General features: G+C 29.8%; 1 protein-coding gene across 1 annotated transcript in view; it reads left to right on the top strand.

Annotated features, from left to right (window-relative positions):
- Arc42 (Activator-recruited cofactor subunit 42) overlaps window positions 1-15,352 on the top strand; it is a 108,035-nt gene that overhangs the window by 81,714 nt on the left and 10,969 nt on the right. The window contains exon 8 of the mRNA XM_014422657.2: window positions 13,957-14,052. Coding sequence (XP_014278143.1) covers window positions 13,957-14,052 — 96 coding nt within the window. The remainder of the gene's footprint in view (window positions 1-13,956; window positions 14,053-15,352) is intronic.

The following is a 15,352-nucleotide window of genomic DNA, read 5'->3' as shown; positions in this document are numbered from 1 at the left end:
ATAATCCAGCCCTCTCAGAGATTTATGTTTTCTTGTTAGAATCTTCATTATATATTTATCCAATTAAAGCTCAAAGAAAAAACGTCTTGCTTTAGTGGCATTTTTCCCTTAAAAAAAGAATACAACACCATAAAGGAAAAATAAACTTTATTCTGTTATTAACAATGATTTAATCTAAACTAAACTTGGAACTCTAAAATTTATTGGAAATAATGACATTACTACATAAGACAAACTTATTTACAAGTATGTAATATTATCTTTTAATTTTCTTCATAAAAGATACTATTGATCTTAAAATATTATTTAAAATCAAAATGTTTTATGTATACAATTTTTAGAATTATGAGCACAAAAGAAATTTAATCCTGACTGGCTTTAGGTGCAGAAAAGAAAAATACATAAATCAAAATATTGGAAGAATATTGAAGTAGATTGTAGGAAGATAGTCTGGTTGCCGGTCAATAAAATTATCAAAATAGTAAAAGCTTAGTTAAAACCCTTAGGGAAAGGTAAGAAAAAAAAAATATCTTACCCTTCCTAAGGGTTTGCCTAGGAAGTGGGGACACTTTTTTCTATACCTGACTTTCCCTCTTAGTTGTTCACTGTATTTCAATCTGACAGGTGATTTCCCCTATGTTTATTGTTTATTTTTATCAATTTTCTTAATATCTCCTTTTTATATATTACTATATCTCACCTATACCATATCTACTTCATCTATATGTTCTACCTTTAACACCTACCTCTTTACCATATTTATAACTAATTTTAATGAGTAGTCTCCTACAATTTATTAGTCTAGATCTGTATTTAGAACTTTTATCTCACCTGGTTAATTATTTTTTATATACTTTATTCACATAACAATTGTTTTGAAATGCCTTTATTTAATTTTTTGATAATTCTAAAATGTTTGTATCTTGTTTTTTTCATTTAGCCCTGCAAAGTGGGGCGAAACATTGGTTAGCAATAAATAGTTTTCTTTTACTATTTTGATACCTTTATTGATCACCACCTGGGTCCTGTTTCATAATGTAAGCTAGTAGTATTAGTTCAAAATACAAGCATAGAAACAACCAGTTAATTACCCTAATACTTTTTTTTCATAATAGGGAGGACTATTAGTGATATTACAGGAGTTAAAAAGTACTAAAGCACAAGTTACTATTGTACAAGTCAGTGTAATTGTATTAAGTTAAATCGGCAAGACTAATAGTATTAGTTTGTACCTTATTATGAAACAGGGCCCTGGACCATCTTCCTACAAAAAATTATACAATATAAAATTAATAAATACAACTGTATTATTATTATTTCTTTTGTTGAAACTAAGTAAATATACCCTTTTAGGTGTATACATTATACAGTCATAACTGTTATAATCCACATATGTGTGACAAAAAATATAACTTAGTAATGATTGAGCATATATAATATGACCTTATCTATTGGCCTGAAATGAAAATGTACATCAGCCATCTAAAGTTACTGGAATAAAATATGATGGCCGGGTAAATAAATTATATTGTATCATGTACCATGAAAAAACACAAAAATTAATGCAGTTCTGATTTTTTGATATGTTCTTTGGGTTTGTATTAACTTAAAAAATCTCAATTTGCAACCTCAGCAGATGGTTGGAAGTTTCAGGAAAATAAAATCTAACTCTAAAATGTTTGTTTATTTTTCATCCCATGCTCAATACAAGATGTTTCTTGAACAGCCCAGGTAGCTGTAAAAGAGTCTAAAGAGGACCTTAAGAACATTGAATGTCTTGCTTCAACTTTTAGAAACTATAACTTGGCTGATTTGGGTAGTTAAATGAACAAAAGAGACTTCTTCTAACAGAGATTAGCCAAAAATAAACCGATATGTACTCCTTAGCCTTTTCAGTAAGGTCGTGTAAAGTGTTATCGTTGCATAAAGTGCAATTAAAACCATATATTTTATCTGTAAAAATTAAAAATGAATGTAGAGAAATGAAAAATTGGTGTTTTTTTCTAATATGCTAATTTATTTTCATATTTCATTATTCATTGTTTCCATTCATTATTCATTGAATGAAATTGTTAGTGGAATCAATTATATTTTCTTTATAAAACTTAAAATTAATATATATTGTAATAATTTAAAAAATTATTAAAAATAAAATAAAAAGAATCTTTACTCGTTTTATAACTTTTTTCAAATATAAAAAGATAATTTGGGTTCAAGTTAAGAACTTTACTGCTTAATGTATAATATAATTTTATTATATAAAAAGAGAGAATCTCAGGGCGGGTTGCTAGGCAATCAGAAAAACAGACACTTACAATGATTAACACTTAATTAAATTAAAATCTATTTTATAGATGAATCTATTTTTATGTATAGCAAAAACTAACCAAGCTCACAATCTTCCTTTGATGATTCCTGGTATTTTCTTTGTTCTTATTTTTCTGTCCTAGCGTCCAAAATGGCTTCCTTCTTGACAGAAATTGATGAGGACCTCCTCATCCTGAAGACATCCTTTCTCCTTGGCGCCTCAGACACAACTGACCTCTTCAAAAACAAAACCTGCCTTGAGGTTACATGTAAACATCGATTGTCGCACAACAGTTAGGGATTTTTCCAAATGATTTACTTTCTGAATATTATTCATTTGCACTATTTCTTGATTTCTATTTTTCCTTTAATTTATTGTATTTTCAATTATGATGGGAAGAGTTAAAATAGTTTTTATGATATTTGAATCTGCTCACATGGCCTTGATTCAACGGACTTGACTGAAGAATACGTACCGCCATCTTGGCTTTGTTTGGAATACAACGTATTTCTTTTAGACAAAGAAAACTGGTTAGCTTGCTTTATAATTTAAAATAACAAATAGCAATATTAAAATTATACATAAAATAAAACATATCAAAACCCTTTATACATCAAAAATATACTATTTACTCAAAAAGAGAATATTACAATATATATATAAATAGTTGAACTTATAATTTCAAATTATCGTGAAGATGGTGAGGGTTACAGTCAAAAGAGAAACAAAAATAGTTAACAACTATTTATTACAAAAGCATAATAGAAATATTTTGTGATGATAATGAGATGAGCATAAAATTATTGAGTCTTAATTAAGTTTAATATATGGCTTTAGGTATGTGAGATACAGTTTTTATCTATTATGTGGTTAACTGGAAGGGGTGCAAGGTGTATATAAATGGATTTTGAGATGAGCCTCTTTTGATAGTTAGAAACAGTGACTAAAATAGTGGTATGGTCAAATCAAAAGAGTGATTAAGCGTAAGAGCATGTTCTCCCCCAACTGTAATTTTTCATATATAGGCGAAACCAATAACCACCTCAGATCATGTATCTATCAAGACATATTATCCATAACTTCCCACAATCCAGCTGCTTCCAAACTTTCAGAACATACTCTTACACTGAATCACTCTTTTGATTTTGACCATACCACTATTTTAGCCATTGTTCCTAACAACCAAAAGAGGCTCATCTTAGAATCCATTTATATACACCTTTGGCCCCTTCCAGTTAACCACAAAATTGATGAAAACTGCATCTCACATACCTACAGCCATATATTAAATTAAGACTCAATAATTTTATGCTCATCTTATTATCATCACAAAATATTTGTATTATGTTTTGTAAGCAATTATTGGGTGACAGAATTTATCAACATAATAATGATTTAAAAAATCAGGAGAGAGATCCAAATAAAACAGCACTAGTATAGCATGCCACCAAAAACTAACATATTCTTCATTTTGAAAATACTATGATTTTACATAAAGAAAATAATACATTCGGAAGAAAAATACCTGAATTCATTTACATATCTGAAAATATTAATTATACAGTGAATTTCAAAACAAATAAAAGAAATCTGAACCAACACTATGCAGAGATATTAAGTAAAATTACTTTATGTAAAATAAAGGATAAATTAAATATTAATAATTATTATTAATTAAATCAATATTATATCCAATATCAGTCTCAACACTTATTTATTCATTTGTCCTACGTTTCGGCCTTTCTAGCCATCTTCAGGGACATCTTCAATATAAAAATCCTTCTCACATAAATTATTATTTTCTATTTGCAGGCTATTCTGCCCAGGTCAATTTCTTTATTTAAAGTTAAAACCTCATTTATTTAAATTTTAAAACCATTCATTTATTTATTCTATAAGATTGTCCACAGTATCAAAAAAAGGTTTTTGTTAGGACAAATGAATAAATAAGTGTTGAGACTGATATTGGATATAATATTGATTTAATTAATAAAAATTTACCTTGTCTCAAAAAATTTTGAAATAATATAATTAAAATTAATAATTATAATTAACCTTGACAAGAATTTCACTAATAAAATAAAGAGGAAATTTAACAAAAATATAGTATAATAAATAATTTTAATGCTTGACCTGAGTGGAGGGAAGGTTACACTCAAATAATATACAAATAATATTGATAATTATTTTAAATTGTTGAGGATTATAGATGTAATAAAAGCTGTTTTTTAATAGATTATCCCTGAGGATGGCCGAAATTGGCTGAAACATCGGACTTATAAAGAGAATAAAATGTTTTGAGACTATAATGGATAAAATTAATTTTTTTTTTCTATATTACTTATTTTTAAGTTGTTTATGTACTTCATTTTACATCTTTCCTTGTACTTATATTTTATTGTTCTTATTTTTTATTCACTTATATTTATTTATTTATCCATTGTTTTAATTAATTTTCCCATTTACTGTTAAACTTTCACTTTACATTTTTTCATGTTACTATGTTGTCTTGACTATTAAAATTATCAATGTAGATAAATTATTATTAATAAATTAGTTTACACGTTGGGCGCCAGACTATATAACTGCAAATTTTGACTTATCCTTAGTTATATATTTATCGTTTATACTTGCCCACACTCAGCAGAAAAGGGGGTGAGTTAAAGGGGAAAAAAGTACATATAATCACAAAAGGATAAAAAAGAAACAAAACAACAAAGAATAAATTGCTCCTTAGGCGCCATGTTATTTTTTTTTACTTGGAAATAACGAAAACCCCAAAACAATATGCCCACAATATAACTACAATATACCCTATATAAACAATTATCAAATTATGAATAGTTCATTATTATACCTTTACATGTAGATAACAGAAAACCTAGGGGTGTTACCTCCCACCTGTTGAATTATCGTAATATTAAGTGAACATAACAAAAAAAAACATAGGTAAATTAACAAGTTGAAAGCAGTGTACATGCATAAGAAAGAACAGCAGAACTATATGTACAAAAGTTTAATAATAAGAGGAAATATACGTACACAGAAGAAACGTTGCTACGCACTCCGCTATATCCCCACTTCTTGTGTTAATAAACGTCCATTGAAGTAGAACTCCATAATTTTGAAAAACAAAACATATATGATAACGTTTCTCATATGGTGCTATTTCGGTTCAAACAGTAAAGACCAAAGGGCCTGATAAACTATTACCCCTTCACATTGAACAGTCGTAACTTATCAAAAAATCACATTGTCACCTTCACAAAACCAAAACCCACTTGACTGAACATATCACTAGTGTTTTTCTTTTACCATGACAACCATCACACCTCTTGTCTATGCAGATATAGCTAGTGTTTTTATTTTACCATGGGAACCGTAACACTTTTTATTTAATATTCTTTATTTACTTCTTTTTTAATTATTGTTATTATACCTTTATTGTATTCATTTTATTATCCTAACTATATTTTCTATTGGTATATATTATTAGTTACATATTTTATCATTTAATTTATATTAGTTTTCCTAAATTATATAATTCTTATAGTTATTATTATATTTTTATATCTCCTCGTATTATTGTTCATCATATTTTTATATTTCTTTCTTGTTTACGCGATATATATTTGAAATAGAAATAAACCGTTAATGGTCATCTCTCCTTCACTCATGTACGCTTCCGATTTTCTGTCAAAGTCACTAAAGCTATCAACTTGAACTACTATTTTATTTCTTCTTTTCTTTTACTTGTATTTAATTTTCTTTTCACTTATTTTTATATAATTTTAACCCTACTTTATTTACCTTTTTGTATTTTAATTTTTCTGCATTAATAGAGGGGTAACCATTTTGCACAATCCTATCTAGCTCTACCCATCCCTCCAATCCTCCTCGAAGGTTAAAATTACTTGTGTTATAATTGGCATTTTGACAATGTCCAAGATCTCTAATAAAGTCCTGAGTTTCCTGAGTCCTCACTCTTCTGGTTTCCATTAACAGTGATCCAGTTGAGAGTGAAGCAATGGACTGTAAATCACAATTACTATCCACATTTACTGAAACAAAATGTAATATCACTAAAAAAAGAAAATAACCTAAGAACAAAAAAAAAATAGTTAAATAGAAAATACTGGAAGATTATTGATTGACCGTGTGTAAAGATGAAAGGAATATGATCTGGGTGCGGTCAAAAAAACTCAAATAGTAGAATTATACTATTTTATTGAGCCAACTTTTCGCCCCACGTTGCAGGGCTAAAAAAGATACAAACACATAGTTACAAAAGGAAAAAAAAGAGAAAAAAAAACATAAGTGTAAAATAACAGGGGTATAAAATGTAAAAAAGTAAGATATAATAAGAAAAATTAAAGGTTGTAAATAGTAAATGAAAAGGGTAATAGTAACAGATAGATAAGAGAAGAAATATTAAAGAAAATACAAATAAACAGATGTAAAAAGAAAAAAACACAAATCAAATGATGAGACAGAATGTACACTTGTTTTGACGGCAGTCAAAAATAAAGTGACCGTTGGTATTGGGAGGAGTGGAGACGACAGTTATGCCACAATAACGAAAAAAAAATGTTTTCTTTTTTTAGGGTATTTTCTTTAATATTTCTTCTCTTATCTATCTGTTACTATTACCCTTTTCATTTACTATTTACAACCTTTAATTTTTCTTATTATATCTTACTTTTTTACATTTTATACCCCTGTTATTTTACTCTTATGTTTTTTTTTCTCTTTTTTTTTTTCCTTTTGTAACTATGTGTTTGTATCTTTTTTAGCCCTGACGAAGCCCTGCAACGTGGGAACCGTTGGCTCAATAAAATAGTATAATTCTACTATTTGAGTTTTTTTGACCGCACCCGGACCATATTCCTTTCATCGTAAATAGAAAATGTTTGTTCCAATAAAACATAAACAATTTATTTACAAATGATTATGTGATGTGCAAATTATTTATAACATTTAAAGCTATTATTACCAAATATTACTAATATTTTTCTGGTAAATATTTATTTACAGATTTAAAATGCCTTGTAAAATAAAAAACTTCATGAAAATTAAAAAATAAACTTGGAGAGAAGTATTTGTAAATGTATTAACATTCATAAATATACAATATGTTTTATGTTTATTGAAAACAGGAATATAATATTAAAAACATTTACTCTATACCTGGTTGATTACATTATAAGTGTTCAAATTGATATGTTTTAAATTTGAAGAACAAATGTAGGTTCAAGTGATTTGATGTCAATAACAAGTGATAGTACATAGTTTTGGTTTCAGCTGCAGTATCTGTGCCCTTTCCTTAAATTTCGGTTTACTTGGGAGATATTAAAGATAAAAAAAAAAAAATCTATAGCTCTATTAATACTATTGTCATTTTTATTATAAATATAGTCAGTTATCCTGCTTAAAATAACTTATAAAATGTTTTAAAATTTACATATCTAAATTCTACGTAAATGTAAAGTAGAAAATTAACACAGATTTCCAGTTTGTATTTATTTATTATTGTAAATGTTAAATAACTCTTTAAGTTGGAAATTCAGAAAAATTGTTTTTTTGGGTTTTGCCTGAGCATTTTGCAGCCAGTTGCATGATATTGTTCTAAGGTACTATTCCCTAGTTTGTTTTAAATTTGTAACCAAGGAATAAACATGGATGACCACTTTGTTCATTTCTAGGGTCCGCTTCATCCTTGTTAGAGAAGGAAGAGCACTCCCTTTCAATTGCAGTTAAAGGCTGCTGCATGGAGTTTTGTGGTCTCTTACGACAGGTGGTGGCAATAAATAAAATAATTATATTAGATGACTCCATGTTGGTTATAAAGATTTCATTTTACACCTTATGTGAGATCTAAAAGTGTTCCTGACGTGGGAACAAACCCTCACCAGCAAGCCGTCCATAAATGGAATTCTTCAGGCATGGATTGGTTGAAAGTTATGGTTCGCCCTGGGAATTTTATTTCCTCCATATCTACCATTTCTGATGAGCATTTCTCTAGCTGCCAACTCAGGGGGAAGGGTGCGTCTGATGGCAAACTAGTACCTATATACAGGTTACTATTAATATTGTTATTTTTTCCTTTCCGGCACTTTTTTACCTACCCAGACCATGGTCAATTTACAGTTTTTTAATATTAAAAAATTTCTTACTATACTCATAGTTCCCAACAATACCACTTTTGCATTATTATAACGCTATTTTTAATGTCAAAGACCTTTATTGAGTTTAGGTCCTCCTCTGGAATCAGGCCATGACTTGAGACTACTATTAGTTTTACCTTTATTTCTACCTGTCAGCATATAATCCTTAATTCTTCACACAGATCTTAGTATATCCTGATTTTTTCACTTACTGTTTCATGCATGTTATCTTCTAAAATAACTCTTATATCTGCCCATAATCTGCCCTATTTTTACCTTTTCATCATTGAGTAATGTGTCTGGCCTATGTATTAGGAAATACATCGCACGAGAACTTAGACCTCCATGGCCTGTCGCCCATATAATAATAATAAAGGCTCAACCATTTTATAAGTTTGATAGCAATAATAACTCAGTGATATCCCAAGAAGCTCAAAATATTGAAAACTTTTTGTACTAACTATGTTTAATCTGTCCCTTTTTGAATATGTTATGTAAAATGAATATGTAAACTTTTTTGAGAGTACAACTCAACTGATTTCCTGTTTTCATGTTCCAAATTATTTAGTGAAATCCCCTGAATGTTTGCAAGTGATTTGAGCTCAAGATACTGATAAAACTTGTTTAATCAGTCTCAAGGTATGTAATGATTTTTTTAGCTAGTGCCTCTACCAGTTTATAAGTTTAATGGCTCAAATTACTTAGTGATATCCTTTGCACATTTCGAAACAGTTTGGAATCAAAATATTTTTTTAATATTATAGTACTCTCGACTTTTTGTTGTTTCTTAGGGAACGTCCCAGACCTTCTGTTCTTAAGCCCTGAACTTTACCGTTTTTGAAATAATGCCTGGATGAGGTACAGGTCAAACAAAATTCTGACGATAGCCTCCAACCTATAGTTGCCATCCATATCATTGATATATCGTTTATTTTAATTTTCTTGGTTGATATTGATCATACCATATTAATGATAAAGTGATACCATCCCTAATAAGTGAGAGAACTACAAATCAAAGATCTCTTCTGCACCAATCCAATAGATATTGATGAAGTTTTTATTCAGCTTCTACACTCTACTCTTAATAAGTAACATAATTGTAAGGATAAACTTGTTTTTTAGTGTATAAATAATATAAATTTATCTAAGTTAAGCCTCAAAACGCTCTTTATTATTTCTGTAAAAGTCCAACGTTTTGGGCATCCTCAAGTACTATCTATTAAATAACAGCTTTTATTGTACTTTACCAGTAATTTAAAAACTTTTTACAGGCTATTCTGTCCAGGTCATTAATTTCATTGAAATCACCCTATGAAACAATAAAACAATAGTGAATCATATTAATAAACTTGCCTTAGCTTGTGTCTAATTACCTCTTTTGTCACTTTTCCATTAAATTTAAGGATCCCCATAAAACAGCACTTGTGCTGCATGCAGCTAAAACCCAACGCAAATTGGACTTCGACAATACAATAATTTGACATAAAGAAAATAATGCATTTAAAAGAAAAATATTTGAGTTCATTTATATATCAGAAAATATTAATTTTACAGTGAATTTTAAAACAGACCCAGGAAATCTGAACCAAAACTACGCAGAAATTTTGAGCAAAATTACAATATGAAAAATATGGGTAAATTTCATGTTATTATTTACAATTAACTTTGATATACATTTTAATAATAAAATAAATAAGAATTTAGACCAAAATACAGTTTGAAATCAATTATATGCTTATAGTAGAAAAGTAACAGAATACTTAATTAGACCTAAGCTAAGGCAAGCTTATTAATCAATTAATATGATTCCCTATTGTTTTATTGTTTCACAGGGTGATTTAACTGAAATTAATGACCTGGACAGAATAAGTTTAATATATCAAGTTTTTAAATTACTGAATGTGCGGTGTAATTTTCTAGTTAAGGTATGTTATTTTTTAGTAATAATGTTGTTTGTTTAAATTGTTAAAACAAATGTATAATAAAAGCGGTTATTTAGTAGATTGTACTTGAGAATTTCCAAATTGGTCAAAACTTTGAATTTTTAAAGAAGAAAGAATGTTTTGAGACTTAAGTTGGATAAAATTTATTTTATTTGAACTATAAAAACCAGTCTCAAGAAAGTGAAAAGATTATGTATAAAATACTTGGAGAAGTTTGTCGGGGGGTGCGGTCAGCAAAGAACAACATAAATAAACAAAACCATATTTATTTATTTTATGCCGACGTTTCGACCTGAGTTTCAGGTCTTCATCAGGGGTTGTGGCGTAGAAGGCAGGTTTGTGACTGCTTACAATTAATTAATTATATATAAAATAATTGTTTTTTAGGTTCTCAAGGGTCCTGATTCTACTTTAGCAATTTAGAAATTAATGCACAATTTCGGTTTATTTTTGCTTTTGAATTTGTTTTATTATATAGGAATTGTGTTTTTTCGGGGGTCCTGATTCCATTGTTTTGCATTAAATTTTCCATCACCCATGTGAATTTCAGTTGTTACTTTTGGAGTTATCTTCCATTTTGGGATCATTTTTTAGATTTTCAAGGATCCTGATTTCATATTTTGAATTAGATTTTTTTTTTAGAAGTTCTTATCCAGCTTCAATGTTCTGCTCCTAATAAGTGAGAGAACTACAAATCGAGGATCTCTTGATTTCAATAACTGGTGATGAAATTCTTATCTTAGCTTCTATATTGTGCTCTTCTTAGTAACTGAGATAACTTGTTTTTTAATATTTCGATGGTCCTGATTCTAATTTCCAATTTATTAGTCTAATTATGGATCATGCATGGGTATTTTTATTAATTTTTCTGCTTTAGTTTACTTTAAAATATGGATAGTGTTTAATTTAGATATTCCCCGGAGTAAAAGTTGGGGGATATTACCCAAATTAATTATAATCCTGATAAGCTGGTTTAAATAAAGAACTACTTATAATTTACTGGTAATGATGGAGTGGGCTGTATTTATAATAAATTGATATCATATGCTTTTAAAATGAAATACCTCTATTCTCTCTTTATAAGTTTTCTGAAACAATTTGCTGTACGGTTTGAACAAAATGGTTAGTTTGTTAGTGATAGTTTTGGTTTCATTACATTAATTGATTAAAGTATTACATTTTACTTGTTTGATATTCTTGGGGCTTGGAGGTTGGTTCTGGTGTGAATGTGAAGATGGAAGAAGGGTTCTTTCTTGTTTCTTTCCCCTCATGCCTCTGCCGTCGCCGCCGCCTCTCTCGCCTGAGTGTAAAGTTTTACACCCTCATGATTATTATCAGAAGAGACCTTGAAGAGTTCTGTCTCATTCTTCCCCTGTACAGGTCAAGATGGCTTCTCTATTGGTTCTAACCCATTTGTTTTGGGGACCAAGATGGCTGCCCAGGCTTCGTACTGCTTACCTTTGCCTCTAGATGGCATCATGAATTTCTGTTCAGAAGTGAGGGGGCGCCTCACTTAAACAAACCGCCCACCTAAATTAAGCTAGGCTAATTTATAATAAACAAAATGTGGGGTACATGTAAACAGGACTTGATTTTACACGTTTCAAGATTAGAGGTTTTTCAAAATAAGTAATCTAACCAGCATAGACCGAATGTTATGTGAAAATGTTCATGCAAGAACAATGCAGAAAGATAAATGAAATGACTTTGAATATATAATGAACAAACATAATAAATTCTATAAATAACTCATATATATAAAAATATGAAATAGTAAATGTTGATACATAAATTATGAAATACACATAAATACAATACATAAATGCACACCCTAAGTATATGAAACAAAGCAAATTCAAAATAAATAACTAACCGAATAAAACTACAAAATAAAGTTTCACCTCTTAAAAACCTATGGTGAAAAGAGAAGTATACAACCTATGTAGTAATAGTAAGAATGTTAATGATTAATTCTTAAATTAACAACAGAAATATATAAGATAAATGCTACCAAGACAAAAGCTAATGTCAACCATAGTTTCAGTCCATAGCAAACATATGGTCATCTGTCAGGAGGTTTTCTAGGTTCTGGTATCACGTGCAGTGGTGTTATGGTCAAACGTAGTGCATTTGACAGTGCTTCTAAACGTTCCGAGTCTACCTGAAGCTGGATCTGCTCTGCATGGCATGGTTGAGTTCCTGAAACTCCGGCTGATGCTTTTGCACCACCCACCAAGATAACTCCAACCTAGTCCAGCAATAGAAGCAGTGGTGTAATTTCCTTTGTCAAAATCGTTTTCATACAAAAGGAGATGAAGCTCAGTTTCGCACTGCACCAAAATATGTTACCTGGATTTTGGTCATTAGAAGATAGTTGTAAGAACATACTGTCAAGGGGTGATCCCGATATAGCATGGTAGTTAAGATTTGAAGATAGCGGTGCCCCATTTTCTGAATTGGGGAAAGCAGTTATAAATTGCAATTGAAGTTGTGAAGAGTTCATTTGGGTTGCTGAAGGACTCCTTTGGGTAGACTAAATATCTGAATAAGTAACCAGAGGTGGAGTAACAGCTGATGTTGTTGCTACTGAAACAGTCTGTTGAGACTGTCTAGCTAGTGGAAATGAACTTCGTTGAAGATATGGATGAGGATCTGGAGAGTCCTTTTGTGTTTGAATATTTCCAAGTTCATGGCTGATGGAAATAGTGTTACGATGGATGATATCATCAATTTTGGTTCCATTCTGAACATTTTCCCACTGGTTTGAACAGGAGTGTTCTTAGGGATCTGAGGTGGTATTGCTGGAATTTCTGATGATTCTGTCCTAATTACAGTAGGCAGAGTGAAATTATCCAAATTGTCTCTGCTAAGATGAGCTTTAAACTCACTTCTTCCATTGGCATTAGGTATTCCATTTTTGGATGCTAACATATTATCTGCCTGCACTTTGTTCTTGGAGCTAATAGGTTTTACTTTTTGGTTGTTTATGCTCCGAAGTATACAGCATATTTGAAAATGGAGTCACTTGATCTCCAATTCCAATTTCTCTATTCCTACCTAGTGTTAGGAGTTGTGATTTAATATTCATAATCAGTCAAAACCTTATATTTTTATGTTTTAAATATCATGGTTCTAAAATTACTGGCAATTTTTATTTTGAAAAAGTTCTTATCCTAACTTATACTTTTTCTTATCAACTTATTTGAAACTGTTCAATAACTGCTTTATTCCCTGCTAAAGATTATTATATTTATACTTTTATCTGAGGAGAAAGTATTCTCGATCAAAAGATTTTTTTTTTTTAATTCCTTCTTATTTCTATGATCTCATAATCCACTTTTCTATAATGTTTAGTATCTAAAATTAAAACATAATAAACTAAACTATGGTATTTGATAATTATTATCTGTTATTTTAAATAATTGTCCAACCATGAAAGAATAATTGTTTTACAGATTATTTTTAAAGTAATGCTGATTAATTTATGAAAACATTACTTAAAATTGCATCTCTTGTACTTTAACAAAATTTTTATTTTTAGAATAAAATAGCAGACATGGCTTTGAAAGTTGAATCATCCAGATTGTTAACATGGCGAGCTGCTGCACTAAAAGATGAAGGAAAAAATTATACAAAGGTTAGTATAAATTTTCAAACCAAATTAATTTTAGTAGTGATAATTAAAGAGTTATTTTTTAATTGGCTAAAATATAAGCCAAATGATTTAGACCATTAAGGCTACAACAGAGGTCAGGGGAACAAATATGAGGTGAGGGGTAAAATGGGTTTGGATTGATGTAAATAGTAATGAGATGGTATATTGAAATGTGAATGGTTCAAAAAAGATATTGTCATATGACTTGACATTCCTGAATCAGTAGCTAAGGTTGTAGGTTGGACAAACTAGTAAATTCTAAAAAAAAAAATATATAAAATAATGCTATCTAGGAACATAACTACTTCTAAAGCTAATGGAAATGAAAGAAAAAATAAAATTAAATTGCAGATACAGTATAAATTATTTAATTAGTTGAAAATTAGTCTTAATAAGAAAAAATTATGCATCATTCAAGTTTTACTTACCATCCTACTTTGTTAAAATTAATCCTTGCTCATTTTTGAACACCAATTTTTTTATTATTCATGGTGGTGATACTTCCCCTTTGTATATTTCCTTATATAGGTTAGAGGAAATGAAAACTGAATATTTTGTAACAACCATGAAAACATCAACATTGATATATAAATTCAGTCAATTAATGCATTTTTCGTTACTCTTCATTATCTTCTACAACCATGTATGTTATTTAACAATTTTTCAAAAAGTCTTTTATTTTCCAATGGTATATCATACATGTATACTGTTACTCTTGAAGAAATAAAAATTTATACTTCTATAACCCTTGAAGGGACAGAGGTTCAGTACTTTTTAAGAAAGTAAATGCTTTTAACACTGAAAGATGGACTTGTATATTAGATGCCCTACGGACTATGGTGGCCAGTCTATCTTATGAGAGTTCACACAAACTTCTTCAAAGATTTCACAAATTAGATCTTTCACAAATTAGCTAAAGGAGATATGAGGTGACTGGTGATGTCCCAAAGGGCTCTGTAGTAGGGCCTCTTCTGTGGAATGTCATGTACGATGCAATCTTCAAATTGACAATGCCAGAGGGAGCCACAATTGTGGGATTCACAGATGATGTTGCAGTGGTAGTGACGGTGAAGTACTTGGAAGAAGTTACCCTCACATTTCCGGAGAAGAAGAGCAGATAGTAACCATCAATCAGTGGCAACAGCGTTGGGAGGCTGCAGATTCCTGAAGGTGGACTCGCAGGCTAATACCCGACATTGGTTTGTGGTATGGTTGCCAGCATGGTGTGGTGGGTTTTTATGTAACCTAATTGTTGACCAGTTATGGATGCTTTAAAGCCAAT

Source organism: Halyomorpha halys, unplaced genomic scaffold (genome assembly GCF_000696795.3).
Source record: "Halyomorpha halys isolate HHAL.00 unplaced genomic scaffold, Hhal_1.1 Scaffold22.1, whole genome shotgun sequence".
Classification (NCBI taxonomy): Eukaryota; Metazoa; Arthropoda; class Insecta; order Hemiptera; family Pentatomidae; genus Halyomorpha; species Halyomorpha halys.
The sequence above is the reverse complement of the archived record's forward strand: the minus strand, read 5'-3'. Positions and strand labels throughout refer to the sequence as shown.